Source organism: Urocampus carinirostris, chromosome 20, assembly GCF_059441175.1.
Source record: "Urocampus carinirostris isolate Australia breed hairy pipefish chromosome 20, RoL_Ucar_1.0, whole genome shotgun sequence".
NCBI lineage: Eukaryota > Metazoa > Chordata > Actinopteri > Syngnathiformes > Syngnathidae > Urocampus > Urocampus carinirostris.
The window spans coordinates 24,575,472-24,589,311 of record NC_142368.1 but is presented as its reverse complement, the minus strand read 5'-3'; the positions used below and the strand labels follow the sequence as shown (position 1 = coordinate 24,589,311).

Here is a 13,840-nt window from a genome sequence, read left to right as displayed (position 1 = left end):
TGCCCACTGCCCGAAGATAGCTGGGATGGGCTACAGCAACCATATACAATATATATATATAAATGTTTAACCAGCCGGACACCCTCAGAGCTCTTATCCGAAAATCGCCCCTGGTAATAAATAACCATCCCTACATTTTGGGTATGCATATCAGATAAGCCTCTCCGTAAATGCGAAATTAAAAAGAGCAGTACCCCAATTGTGAAATTGCTCTGTCCACTCCGCTTAGCCCCAAAATACAGCAATGCTGTAAGTTTGATTTTTGCAATCGGGAGATGGAATAACAGCTTGCTCTGTCCACTCCACGCATCGGCCCGGTATTGCAATACCTCCGGGAACGGTGCATTCGCACTGATCGCTGCTTAGCCCTGTGGCTAGGACCTTGACTCAGCCTCTTGGCTGGGAACAAGTGTCTCGGCCCCTTGGCTTTGTAGCGTATTATGATTTGACCGATAACGGATAATGGATAATTGATAAAGAATATAGAACAATAAACCTTACAAAATCCCCCCCCCCTCTTGAATTTCAAACAACAAACAAACAAAAAAAGGAAATTAACATATTATAACTAAACGGATTTACTGCAATGTGAATGTTTGTGCAAATTGAAAATAATATTTTTGTTTTACTACCATTGAACATTCGGATTTTGTGTTACGTCACCACAGGGTCTTAAAGCGAGACATTTTAAAGAGCTTCCGGTCTTATCATCCTAGCTCACTGCTGCTATCAAGTGGTAAACAAAAACAAAAATCAGCGTTCGCATGCGTGTCACTTTAATTCATATACAAAACCGATATGATGCATTTATTCCAAAATGTCGCTCTCCTACCCGTGGTTTGAATTGAGTCTTGCCGTTTTGGGGGCGTGGAAAACATTTTCTTTCAGGATTTGTATGCCCCTGCATAATAGTATTGCCCTTTACACATTGGTTAACTGCTGTTAAAAGTGTCGATAAAAATTGTTCAAACCTCATATTGTTAGAATATGATATAATGAAATTGTGAATGTATTTAATTGCTGTTAAAAGTGTCAATAAAACCTCATATTGTTGGAATATGATATAACGAAATTGTGAATATGCTTAATTGCTGTTAAAAGCGTCGAGAAAATTTGTTCAAACCTCACATTGTTTATTTGCTGTTAAAAGTTTCAATAAAAATTGTTCAAACTCAACTTCAAATATTCAAAGCAGCTCCTTTCTTCAGTAGTGCTGAACTGACTCATATTTACCAGCGTGCAAGTGTCACAGCGCTGCTGTTGTGTCGCTTGGCCATATTTTATTTTATATCAACATCCCAATTTGTTTTATAGTTTGGAGGCTAGTGAGAAGTCCAATTTTTCGAAGAGAAATAACTGAGGCTGCGTGGACAATTATATTCGTTTAATGGTGAGTAGTGAATGTCGACAGATAATTTAGTGAGTTGTTGTTAGCTAACCCACGCTTGGTCAGTTAGTGTATCAATGATATTTGGTTGTATTAATTCGCTCTTATTATTTACAATGGGTTGACAGTTAAAGCAATTTAGAATCAACGAGAAGTGTGAAAACTTAACCAAAAATGACGTGCCAATCAGCTACACCCTTACAATATAGTACTAGCTTAGTTGTATTCGGAATTACTATCAAAGTACATGAACCGCATTAACGCCATTACGTGTAAGTGAACGTATAAACGCGTTTTATTTATCCTTACATTTTTACTAACTTAAGCATGTTTACACGCTTGGTTAATTTCAGTTTACCCTAAACTTCTACAGGCCAATGGATATCCGCTGGTTTTCCTGAGAATCCAAGCCCGAGTTAAGCGTCAGCTAGGCGCTAGAGTGTCTCACCACTTCCCGCCTCTCTGACGCTGGAAGTGCACCACCAACTAGTGGCTGAGATCCAGCATGGCAGGTGAGCTGTCAAAGCAAACCAAAGCAATCAGTATCACAGTACAAGATGATGAATGTGTCCGTCTCGCATAAAATGTTAGTTTCAAGGCTCTACATTGTATTGAAGCATGAACCCGTCAAGGGTTTAACACCTACCTCTTGCTAGAAGTCAGAAGAGACAAGTTCAATGAGCACTATGGCGATAAACGTTGAACATGAATTATTATCAACTGATTCAATTCCAGACGTTTCTTAAAACTGGAAATGCCGGTTACAGACAATTTTTGCAATTTTGACTAATTTTCAAAGGCCCACAGAAAATTTGTTCTCTAGTTGTATAGGTATAGGGCATATCAAAAGAATGCTTCAACTCTCATCTTTCATTAGAAAAAAAGTATGTTTCTAGCTTTTACCATTGTATAGTTAACAACGGTTAAAAATTGCTAAGTTTCTTGAAAATACTCGTTTCCAAGAAAACTGAGAAAAACGACTTTATGTGATAGGATGCAGAACTTTCACTTCAGTGCTCCCCCATTTGTGATACCTCCAATATTTAAACAAAGCTTTCCATAAACACAAGGACACTTTGCTTGCAAAATAACAGTCTATTGCAAGAACACTGAACTTGTGCATTAACGATGCATGTACTTTTCAAGAACTTTTCAGCGCCCGATGTTTCCGGCATTATCACACGATTTTGGTCGCCACGGCGATGGTGTTCCTGCAGGCATTCACCAGACGTTATTCCTCTCTGTCTCAATGATGATGAAATCTTTTTTAGAAAGAAAAAAGCTTTGAAGCATTAACCGTACTTATATCTGCTTTTCTCGCCATACGGGCCGCATACTTACGCTCACTAGCTTTATAGAGGAAGCAACACAAGGAAGTTGGGGCTTCCTGATGTGTGGACAAAGATCTGATTAAAGCCATTTAAAGTTAATATTTCATACTGAAATAAATCCCAGAGGGTTCATACTCATTGATTAGCTGCGCCAAAACCTTTAAAACAGTTTTATGTTTTAGATAAAACCAAGAACGTATTTTTACGTTTTGACACTCAGGGACAATGATTCGGAAAACATATTTATACTTTATGGCACTGATTATTTATTACATTCTTCTAAACTACCTTTTATTTTCTTGGATAGTGTAATTAGGTATTTTGGAAGAGATTGCTGGGATTTTTTATTCATGCTATTCTCTTTTATCTTATGTTTTATCTTTGCATATAATACTTTACTGTGTTGTTATCAATGACAATAAAGGCAATCCAAATACATTAAATGAATTCCATAGATAAGAGTTTTCAATCGCAAATATCTTTCTCTTTCTCAAATATCTACCTCCATTTCAGAACTGCTGCTTTAAAGGAAAACTTTTTTGTTGCATTGCATTACAGCTAGCCTAGCACAATACTGGAAAAAATAATAACAGTTTTCATAATGTTAAATTTTAGAACCTGAGGCAAACTGAAATTTCTTTTAAACCTCTTTGTGACTGGAAATTAAGACTGATTGATATAAAGTTGCACTTTCTTTGGTCCCCCCTAAAAGTTGTGACGGTATGAGATCATTTTATTAAACTAAATTTTTACCCAATGATCAAACAAACCTTTTATTTTGTAATTTTTTCTACACTTTAGCAATTTAGTGGTCATTAATGACCTGCAATTATTATTTAGCTCTACATGAAATTGAATGACACAAGGCCACATGCAGACTTATTCATCCCAAAAATATGACAACTTAGAAGGAAAACCACCTGTACAGAGACATCAGACACATCATTTAAAAAAAATGTATTTGTTTTACATGTACACACATTCTACTGACGTCATTGCTCGCCACGCATGCACATAGGTCTCCACATGTACAAGCGTATCTCGGTGGCTGCTGAAAGAAAGCAATGTCCACTTTTTCTTTACAAAATAGATGAAGCATCATCTACTTTCCTGAAGCTTTTATCAGACATAAATCTCAACAAAAGTTTCATGCATTCAAGACATTAGTGTGAGCAATTCGTTAATCATAATCACATTGCAAAATGATTTACTCATTCAACCCTGTCAGGAATATTGAACAGGTTTACAATTGTAAATAATTGATTATCTTTGTGAGTCTTACCCTTCAGTTTGAATGCCAAGCCCACTAACTCCCATGTTTTCAGCTGCCCGTGGGTCTTTTGTCTCTCCCTGGTCCAGAGTGACACTCATAAAAGAAAGGCCCATTGTCCAGTGAGATGTTGATCAATGAGACACAGAGCAAAGCGTTGATAGTGAGAAAGAGAGAGTGAATCTGTCCGACTAATCGTTAATCTCTTCTTCCCGTTAATACGGGCAATGTGCTTATGAGGTAAATATTAATGACAGGGATTTTGGCACAGCTGTGGCCTTTCTTGCATTACCCGGAGCAAGTTTGCGTATTTGTTCATTGCTTTGGCCGTAATGCCATTGCCCGTGCCTGCTGACAGCCCAGCCCCTCAGAGGCTGACACTGAACTGTAGCACGCTTCTTGACCACCGTGTTGGCAAGGGTAAGTGTGGCCTTCTACGTCTGCTTCACAGAATCTCTCTCATGCTTTCCTTGGATACTATGCATTTTAAATGGGTAAACTCACATTCTATCAGCTTTCATTGCTATGCAGCGCTGCACGCAAGCCTAAATTTTGTCATGCCTCTGTTTACTATAAAAACCCAAATACAAATTATCGCTTTAAAAATCAATGAAGGTCGAGTGTATTGCATATTATTCCAATTATGGGAATGTGTTAGTTCCAGTAAATATCTCTTTGGCTCATAAATGTCTTATTCACTCATCACCCGCCACTCTGCAATTGAGGAGATAATCACTCCCAGGTAGAATGAGAAGTGCTGTATTTTTACTTGCGCTTGCGTCTGTCATTGCACAATGTTTTCGCTTGATAAGCAATTCAACAACTATGCGTAGGACACCCAAAAAATGAACAATGAACAATTTCTGGACTGCAACATACTTCTAGAATTATTTTTTTTTTGCAGAGAATGCATTCTGGAGTTAAGATCAGTCATTACTGTCTGTAGGATCTATTTTTTTAACATTTAGACAGTAAATTATAGTAAATACTGTGCACATATGTGTTTCTGTGTAATGTACATAAATTCTAGTTCAGAAAAGAGTAGGCTGCTTTCATTCCTATCACAGCGCTTAATAGATACTCTATCAATGTCAACAGTTAGAACAGGGGTCGGGAACGAATGGCTCGTTAGCCAGATATAGTTCTTTTCATAAGTACATCTGGCTAAGAGATGAAACAAGAGCAATGGTATTTTCCTTCTAATGTTCCAACTGTAGTATCTGCAAAGCCAAAGCGTTTCACTAATGATAGGTTTGATTGAAAATATATGGGGAAAAGTCCTAACTACAGTTTACACAGTGTCACACCAACAGACCCCGTTTCGACAGTACGTCTCTATGGAATCCTTCATATGAAGGGGCATTAAATAATGTATCTTCATTGTTGAGGTACTGTATGATTAAAACCCACAAAACAAACACCCAAAAAAAGGCCAGCCAAGTATCCCAAGCAATTTGATTGGGTGATTGGTACGGTTGGGCGGATCTCCACATACAGATAGCAAACTCCCTTCTCTCTCTCTTGCCCAGTGCCCTCTGCGCCGATGGTAAATGCACTCGTATCTTTTTCTTTAGTAGTATTTTGTGACATTTTTTCAAGCACCTTGTTTTGAAACCATTATTTACGACAAAAATGGCGGTCAAAATGAGCCACAGCAATCATAAGTTGATATGGGACACAGGCCCTGGCATTACTATTATTTTCTAGATAGATAGATGGATAGATACTTTATTCATCCCCGTAGGGAAATTCACACTTCAAGCAGTATCCTTGTGTTGAAAAATAAAATAATAAAATAAAAAAGTAGAATACAGAAATACCCAATATAACGTGTTGATATAGAGTATTTAAACAAGGGGTGTCAAACTCATTTTAACTCGGGGGCCACACGATAGAACAAACATTCTGTCGGGGGCCGGACTAGTAGATTAAAGAGAAAGAAAAAGAGAGATAATGAAATAAGAGAAAGAGGGAGGGAAAAGGAAAGAGGGCGGGACAAAGAAAGAAAAAGAGAGAGAGGGAGAGAGGGTGAGAAACAAAAGATAAAAAGTCGTGGGAGACGGGGAAAAGAAAGGGAGAGGAAGAAAGAAATCCAAAGAGAAATACTGGACTGTCTCAGAAAATTAGAATATTGTGATAAAGTTCTTTATTTTCTGTAATGCAATTAAAAAAACAAAAATGTCATACATTCTGGATTCATTACACATCAACTGAACTATTTCAAGCCTTTTATTATTTTAATATTGCTGAATTTGGCTTACAGCTTAAGAAAACTCAAAAATCCTATCTCAAAATATTAGAATATCAAGAAAAAGTATACAAGTAGGCTATTCAACTAATCACCTGAATCATCTAATTAACTCGAAACACCTTGCGAGGGTTTCCTGAGCCTTAAAAACACTCAGCTTGGTTCAGTAAACTAAATCACTGCTGATCTGAGTGCTGTCCAGAGGACCATCATTGATACCCTCCATCAGGAGGGTAAGACACACAAAGAAATTTCTCAAAGAGCAGGCTGTTCACAGAGTGCAGTTTCAAAGCATATCCACAAAAAGTCTGTTGGAAGGGAAAAATGTGGCCGGAAACGCTGCACAACCAAGAGAGATGACCACAGCCTTAACAAAATTGTGAAGAAGAGCCGCTTCCAGAATTTGAGGGAGCTTCAAAGACAGTGGGCTGAAGCTGGAGTCCAGGTATCAAAAGCCACAGTTCACAGACGTGTCCGGGAAATGGGCTACAATAGCCGTATTCCCATGGTCAAGCCACTTCTGAACTCAAGACAACGGAAGAAGCGTCTGACTTGGGCTATGGAGAAGAAGCACTGGAAAGTTGCAGAGTGGTCCAAAGTCCTCTTTTCAGACGAAAGCAAGTTTTGCATTTCATTTGGAAGTCAAGGCGCCAGAGTCTGGAGAAAGGCTGGAGAAGAGCAAAATCCAAGTTGCTTGAAATCCAGTGTAAAGTTCCCACAGTCAGCAATGGTTTGGGGAGCCTTGTCAGCTGCTGGTGTTGGTCCACTGTGTTTCATCAAGTCCAGAGTAAATGCAACTGTGTACCAAGAGATTTTAGAGCACTACATGCTTCCATCTGCTGAAAAGCTCTATGGAGATGAGTATTTCATTTTCCAGCATGATCTGGCACCTGCCCACAGTGCCAAAACCACCAGTAACTGGTGCACTGACCATGGCATCACTGTCCTTGATTGGCCTGCTAATTCCCCTGACCTGAACCCCATCGAGAATTTGTGGGGTATAGTTAAGAAGAAGATGAAAGACACCAGACCTACAAATGCAAATGAGCTGAAGGCCGCTATCGAAGCATCCTGGGCATCAATAACACCTCAGCAATGCCACAGGCTGATTGCCTCCATGCCACGCCGGATTGATGCAGTAATCCGTGCAAAAGGATTCCCAACCAAGTACTGAGTGCATCAATGGACATTTTCAAATGTTTGATTTTGTTTTGCTGTTATAAAATTATTTTTTTACTTGGTCTGAGGAAGTATTCCAATATTTTGAGATAGGATTTTTGAGTTTTTTTCAGCTGTAAGCCAAAATCAGCAATATTCAAATAATAAAAGGCTTGAAATAGTTCAGTTGATGTGTAATGAATCCAGAATGTATGACATTTTTGTTTTTTTAATTGCATTACAGAAAATAAAGAACTTTTTCACAATATTCTAATTTTCTGAGACAGTCCAGTAGAAAGACAGGAGGAGAGAAAAGAGAAAAGAAAGCGCGAAGGATATGAAGAGAGAAAAGGAAAAAAGGAAGTTAGAGCAAAAGAGGTTAAAATACACAGAGAGAGAAAGAGACAAAGGAAGAGAAAAAGAGAGACAGAGAGTGAAAGAGACCGAGACCGAGTGGGAGAAAAGGGGTGGGAGAGAGAGAGATACACAAGTACAGTGTCTTTCTGAGAGGCACCTGGATTTGACAACATCAAGTTGACATATTTCAACCTGCAGCTTGTTTTTCTCTTGCGCTTCTCTGAGTGTTGTCTCGCGGGCCGGATTCAATCCCTTAGCGGGCCGCCTGTTTGGCACCTGTGATTTAAACAGTGCTACATAAAATACCCACTTAATAAAAATAGGGTAATATGCAAATGTAGGGGTGGGGTTTAATGTGGGCTTTTACTCCCCCATGTGGAGTTAAAGAGCCTCATGTTGTCAAATCATCAAACGTCACACAGTAAAATAAAATGTGCTAAAGAATTAGCTTTTGTCTGGAGAGTGGGTTTCGCTGTGCTGTTGAAATTTTTCTTAAAATATATGGTGTCCTCCCCCTCCCCTCTCTCCCAAAAAATTAAATATTTTGCATTCATAGCTCTTTGCTTCAAAAAGATTCCTGACCCCTGGGTTAGATCATGCTTGCTCTTGGCATGAAACAGGGTTCAAAGTTGTTAAAGTTGTTAAAATTGAATTAAATAATTATTGAAACCAAAACTTTAATTGATGCTAATTTATATTTTTCTACTCTGTCACAGATTAATGCACTGTTTGTACAATGAGGATATTAAAGAGAACATTGAAAACAATGACTTGAGGCCGGGGAGCTGGCTTATTCCAAATTGATGATTTCTAAACTATTAATGGTTGAGAAAGCAAAGCAGTGAAGAATGGCTTATGAATGTAGGGGAGTATGGTAGTTTGTGGAGGAGGGGGTTGGAGGCATGAGGCAACATGATTGCGTGGTGGGAGACATTGTGACGCACTACCCTAATTTACTCCTATCCGCAATCCCCTATGTGCAAGGTGCATTATGAATCACGTTTCTGCATTAAGTGATGTTGCGTACAGTTATTAAACATTTATTTTTTTCAGTTTTGTTTTTTTGCTACAAGACAAAAAAGAAATCCCAAGGTCATTCCAGCATATATTTCTGTGACGTTGCCTCCCAGCCCCCTATTTGAGTGTGTATGTGTAATTCATGACATGGACGCAGTCTCTGCACCAATCAGCGTGCGTGCTTGCCCATGCCTTTTAGCCACAAGCGCACGTGCAGGCAGGCAGGCAGGCATTAATCCCCCAAGTATGTATGTGTGTGTTGTTGGCACAGCCGTGTGCGTTTCTAAGCGCGAGCGCACGAGTGAGTGAACCTGTCGAAATCATACGCGAGTGGTGCTTGGCGGCAGCGGCGGCATTGGCTGTCCAGCATCACGCTCGATGTACGGTAAGGAAAAGAGCCGCGCTATCGTCTGTAAGGCGGGTAAACCTTGAGCCCTTCAAAGCACGCCAGCATGCTCTCTGTACACCCTTGCGTTCTACATCACGGGAATGCCAGCTTTTCCAGGGACTGCATTTGGAATCAGCAGCTTCGAAGGAGACTTTGTGGATGTACAAATTCCGGCACATAGTTGTATTTTCAAGGCATCTCATCAGTCTTTGCCTTCGATGCGGTCACTTTGCTTGATTCCGATTTGCATTGTGTACAGTTAAATAACTATGTTATTTGCATAGTTGTCAAATATGGGCTGCCGCAGCCAAGAACTATAGGATGATGCTGTTTAATTTTTTTTATATACAGTTACTCCCAATGATTGCGTGTCATGTTTCTTGGCTTGGACCCCATTTGCCACATCCGGGTTTAATTGGACAAGGCTACTTTGAAAAGTTCCTTGAATAGCAAAACAAAAACATTGCAGTCATTGTTCTCTGCTAAGACGGTTTACGTCAGTGTTATTATCAGTCTCTCAAAATATGTACTGTTAGGATCTGATGTGTAGTCGCTGTAATTGGAATTGGAAAGTTAAAACGTCTCAAAAGTGTCCTTGAGATATTAGTCTTATTTGTCAATGCCTAAGGTTGTAACTTATAGCAAATCTTATTTAATTTCTCCAAAAGACGGAAGTAGTAAAAAGTATTTAATTTAAATTTAATTTAATATTTAATTTTCTCCACACACTATATATTGATGAATAAAGTATCTATCTATCTATCTATCTATCTATCTATCTATCTATCTATCTATCTATCTATCTATCTATCTATCTATCTATCTATCTATCTATCTATCTATCTATCTATCTATCTATCTATCTATCTATCTATCTATCTATCTATCTATCTATCTATCTATCTATCTATCTATCTATCTATCTATCTATCTATCTATCTATCTATCTATCTATCTATCTATCTATCTATCTATCTATCTATCTATCTATCTATCTATCTATCTATCTATCTATCTATCTATCTATCTATCTATCTATCTATCTATCTATCTATCTATCTATCTATCTATCTATCTATCTGCATGCCAATAAGTGTTTTTTATTTTGTAATGGTGTTGATGTCTTATCATTACTACATTTTATGTGCTTTGTCGCTATCTTCTGCACTGTTTACACATTTACGAAGCCCTTTTCACGCGGGGGGGGGGGGGGGGGGTGTTCGGGGGCAATTATTAGCGCATTTTCTCTGTTTGCCATGTCTATGCTAAGTTGCCTTTACTGCAAGAGTGAATTATAGTCCTGGTAGCGAGCACATTGATTAATGGCTGTGCACTTGTTCACTTTGTGTATTTAAGTCTGCATATATTTGGTTAGACGGGAAAGCATCCGTAGTTCTGTTTCTGAGTGTACGTTTATCATCAGACTTTTTTGTTTGCCCTCAGCTGTAATGTTGCCCACAACACCCCCCCCCCCCCCCAACATTTTTTGAAAAACCTTAAGAAGTAAGCATTTTTGTCTAAAATTGTCTTTCTCAACCTAGTTTGTGATTGATTGAAACTTTGTGTGTGTGTGTCACGGGATTTAATCTCTGCCTGGATAGCGGCAGTACAGGCAGTATATTCCGATCGTTCTCTCGACAGATGGTTCACGTGATCAAAGCGTGTTATGAATCGCATTGGATGCCGACAGGAAGTCTCTTTTTATTCCCATGGCTGTTAAGCGCTCATCATCAGTGTCCTACTCCAGCCTTATATTTGTTTTCTAGCTTCCCACTACTCTTCCTGTGGTGTCTTGAAATTTATGAAGTAGCCTTACATTGTAGATAGATAGATAGATAGATACTTTATTCATCCCCGAAGGGAAATTCACATTTCCAGCAGCATCCCTGAGCTGAGAACAGTACAATAATAAAGCCAAAAGAATACAATATACAAATACCCAGTGTGACGTGCAAATGCCCACTGTAGCGTGTTATATAGAGTAACTAAATGGTGCTACACAGAATACATATTGCAGTAAGATTCGGTAATATCCAATGTAGGTGGTGTGGTTTAATGTGGGCCTTTACTCTGCCGGGTGGAGTTAAAGAGCCTCATGGCATGAGGAAGAAAAGATCTCTTCAGTCTGTCCGTAGTACAAGACAGTGACAGCAGTCTGTCGCTGAAACTGCTCTTCTGTCTGGAGATAATGCTGTGTAGTGGATGCGATGGATTGTCCATGATTGACCTCAGCTTTTTCAGTGCTCGTCTCTCAAACTTTGATTCCAGTACAGTTGCAAGTCATCGCTTTATAACATATGATTTGGAAATCAGCGGTCTGATGTGTAAATGCAGCATGTAACCATTCAGAGAAAACTGAGCAAACATACTTACACCACTTGGTAAATGGACCTTGTAATCTTTTTTTCTGTGTCCAGGCCATTATTAGGAGGATATAAATAGCCACGTGATTGGCTGCTTGCTGTGCCAATACAGGGGGAGGGACCCCCAGCACAAGCCACATAAAACTAACACAGGCACACACACACTGGCATCTGAGCATGGGGTTATAGTGCTCCTTGGTGTTTTGCGTGCTGTCTATGGCAACACTTGTCAGTTCCTACTGCTGGGTAGGCGGATGTTGCGTGACACCCTCATTTGTGAGATTTACCACCACTGCCATTAAAATACTTCACCTATCCACCCACTTAGTGTTTTTTTCCTAGCTCCATCCGCAGTAATCCTCCATGATAAATCCCACCATGAACAAACTTAACCTGTGTGTGTGGGCATACCAGATGTGTTTTCTGACTCCTCTTGCTGTTTACTATGCCCATATTTATACATCTTCTGCGAGTGCTTATATCGCCCAAATACCGTCAGATGCTCTGAGATACTGGCAGATCTCAAATTTCTCACACCACCGAAAACAAAATCCCGATGAAAATTATGTAGGCCTTCACGACAACCCTAGAGTTGGCACATCAGGGTTACATGCTGAAACTTCCTTCTGTATATTTTATTTTCAAACACACAAAAATACATTTGAAACATACATTTACAAGATTAATCATGTATATAAATGTAGGCTCTTGCTAAAGTAAGGTCTTTGACCTGTCAAAGGAAAACAATCATTAAAAATATACTGTATCAAAAATGACACCAAAAGAAGATTTTAGTTAAATTCAGAGTGTGTTGAAAACTGCCCCAAAGTGCTGCAAAGCCAGTGTATCATTTCAGGAAATGTGGAGGTCTGCAAAAGTCTTTTTGATCTATTACGATCGCCTTGCCCCTCATATTTCAGTCATCCTGGGTTAGTGAGAATTTCAGCTCCTACCTATGTTTTGCCTCAAAAACGTTCCCTCAGAAATCACTTTTTTATGACTGCTCAGCTAGCGAGGATATTTATGCTGGACAGGTGCAATGAGAAGCTTTCAACCGTGATTCATTCATTGCATCACAAACCACCCTCCAGACCTGTTTCACAAATTCCATCTGCTCTTCCCTTTATTTTTCTCTCAGTCAGTGCCCCATTTTTTTCCCACCTTTATTTCCACACTTGTGGAACTGATTATTTTTTTCTCTAATTTTATTATACGCCAACTACAGTATAAGGATATCTAAGAATCTAATCCTCTTGTGGATTTTGCTGGAATTTTAGCATCAGCAAGCCGTCCCTTGCCCTCAAATCTTTTCGTTTGCCTGCAGTGGTGTCCAGGGACTATGTAATTGCAACTATTTGTTTTAAGTATTGATTTTTGTAAACTGTGAATTTTAACTTTGATCAAATTTCAGAGGAATTGTTATGGTCATTAAAAGTCGTTTTTCTTCTTCAATAGAAAATGATCATAACTTTAAAAGTCTGTTCTCTTTCTGTGAACTAAGCTACACCAAATTGAATCCTCAAAATGACGATCAACCATCATGTTCTATTCTCCAAGTTCTCCTATTCACTATGTGGTCGGTGTGCTTTCAATGTATTGATTTTAGGTACTTTCTAGATTGACCCTCTCTTCACTCATGCAGATAAACAATCACTGGTCAGTTGTCCATGTTATCAAATAAAGCTTTTAATCGGCAAAACTTAACCCTATCTTTCTCACCACTGATACACCAGCATTATCATTTCTAAAAGTTGAACTGTCAAACAATTTAAATCCTCTTCTACAAATACCACTCATCCCACTCATTAAAATGTTATTGTTTGAAAATTTATGGTGTTTTATTTTGCGCAATACATATTTTTAGCACGTTTTGACCTTCCGAGTAACAACGTGCGATGTTGTAACTTCATACCTTCCATTATTGTTCAGTATTGTTGAAATTGATTTCATTTTTCCTCAAAATAACGCAGATTTTTTTGTATCAACTAATGTTGGGTCAAACCAAGCTCACATTTGTCTATTTGACCAAACAGTGAGTAGTTTGTCAGGACTATTAATACAATCTACTCCTGATGACACTTTGTTTGCGTCCAGGGAGAAGCCATATTGATTGTTTAGCCCGGCTGCTGGCAAATCTGATAATCTTCTTAATGCGTCGTTTTAAAATTTAGAGCTGCGGTGGAAAGCCCTGATGAAAGGAAGGAATCGAGCTGAGATGGAGTTAATGTGTAGGAAGGCTTTTGAAATGGCTGTTGGCCTTTCATCGAACTTGCTGTTCAGACTTGTTCCTCAGAAAGCAGGTGTGCAACAACATTTCTTAG

General features: G+C 38.9%; 1 protein-coding gene and 1 pseudogene across 1 annotated transcript in view; both read left to right on the top strand.

Annotated features, from left to right (window-relative positions):
* Positions 1–206: 206 nt before the first annotated feature.
* Positions 207–351, top strand: LOC148346684 (U2 spliceosomal RNA; annotated as a pseudogene).
* Positions 352–4,280: 3,929 nt separating this feature from the next.
* Positions 4,281–13,840, top strand: part of LOC148346682 (protein EFR3 homolog B) — a 34,140-nt gene continuing 24,580 nt past the window's right edge. Inside the window, exon 1 of the mRNA XM_088325054.1 lies at positions 4,281–4,408. Coding sequence (XP_088181180.1) covers positions 4,321–4,408 — 88 coding nt within the window. The 5' untranslated portion in view covers positions 4,281–4,320. The remainder of the gene's footprint in view (positions 4,409–13,840) is intronic.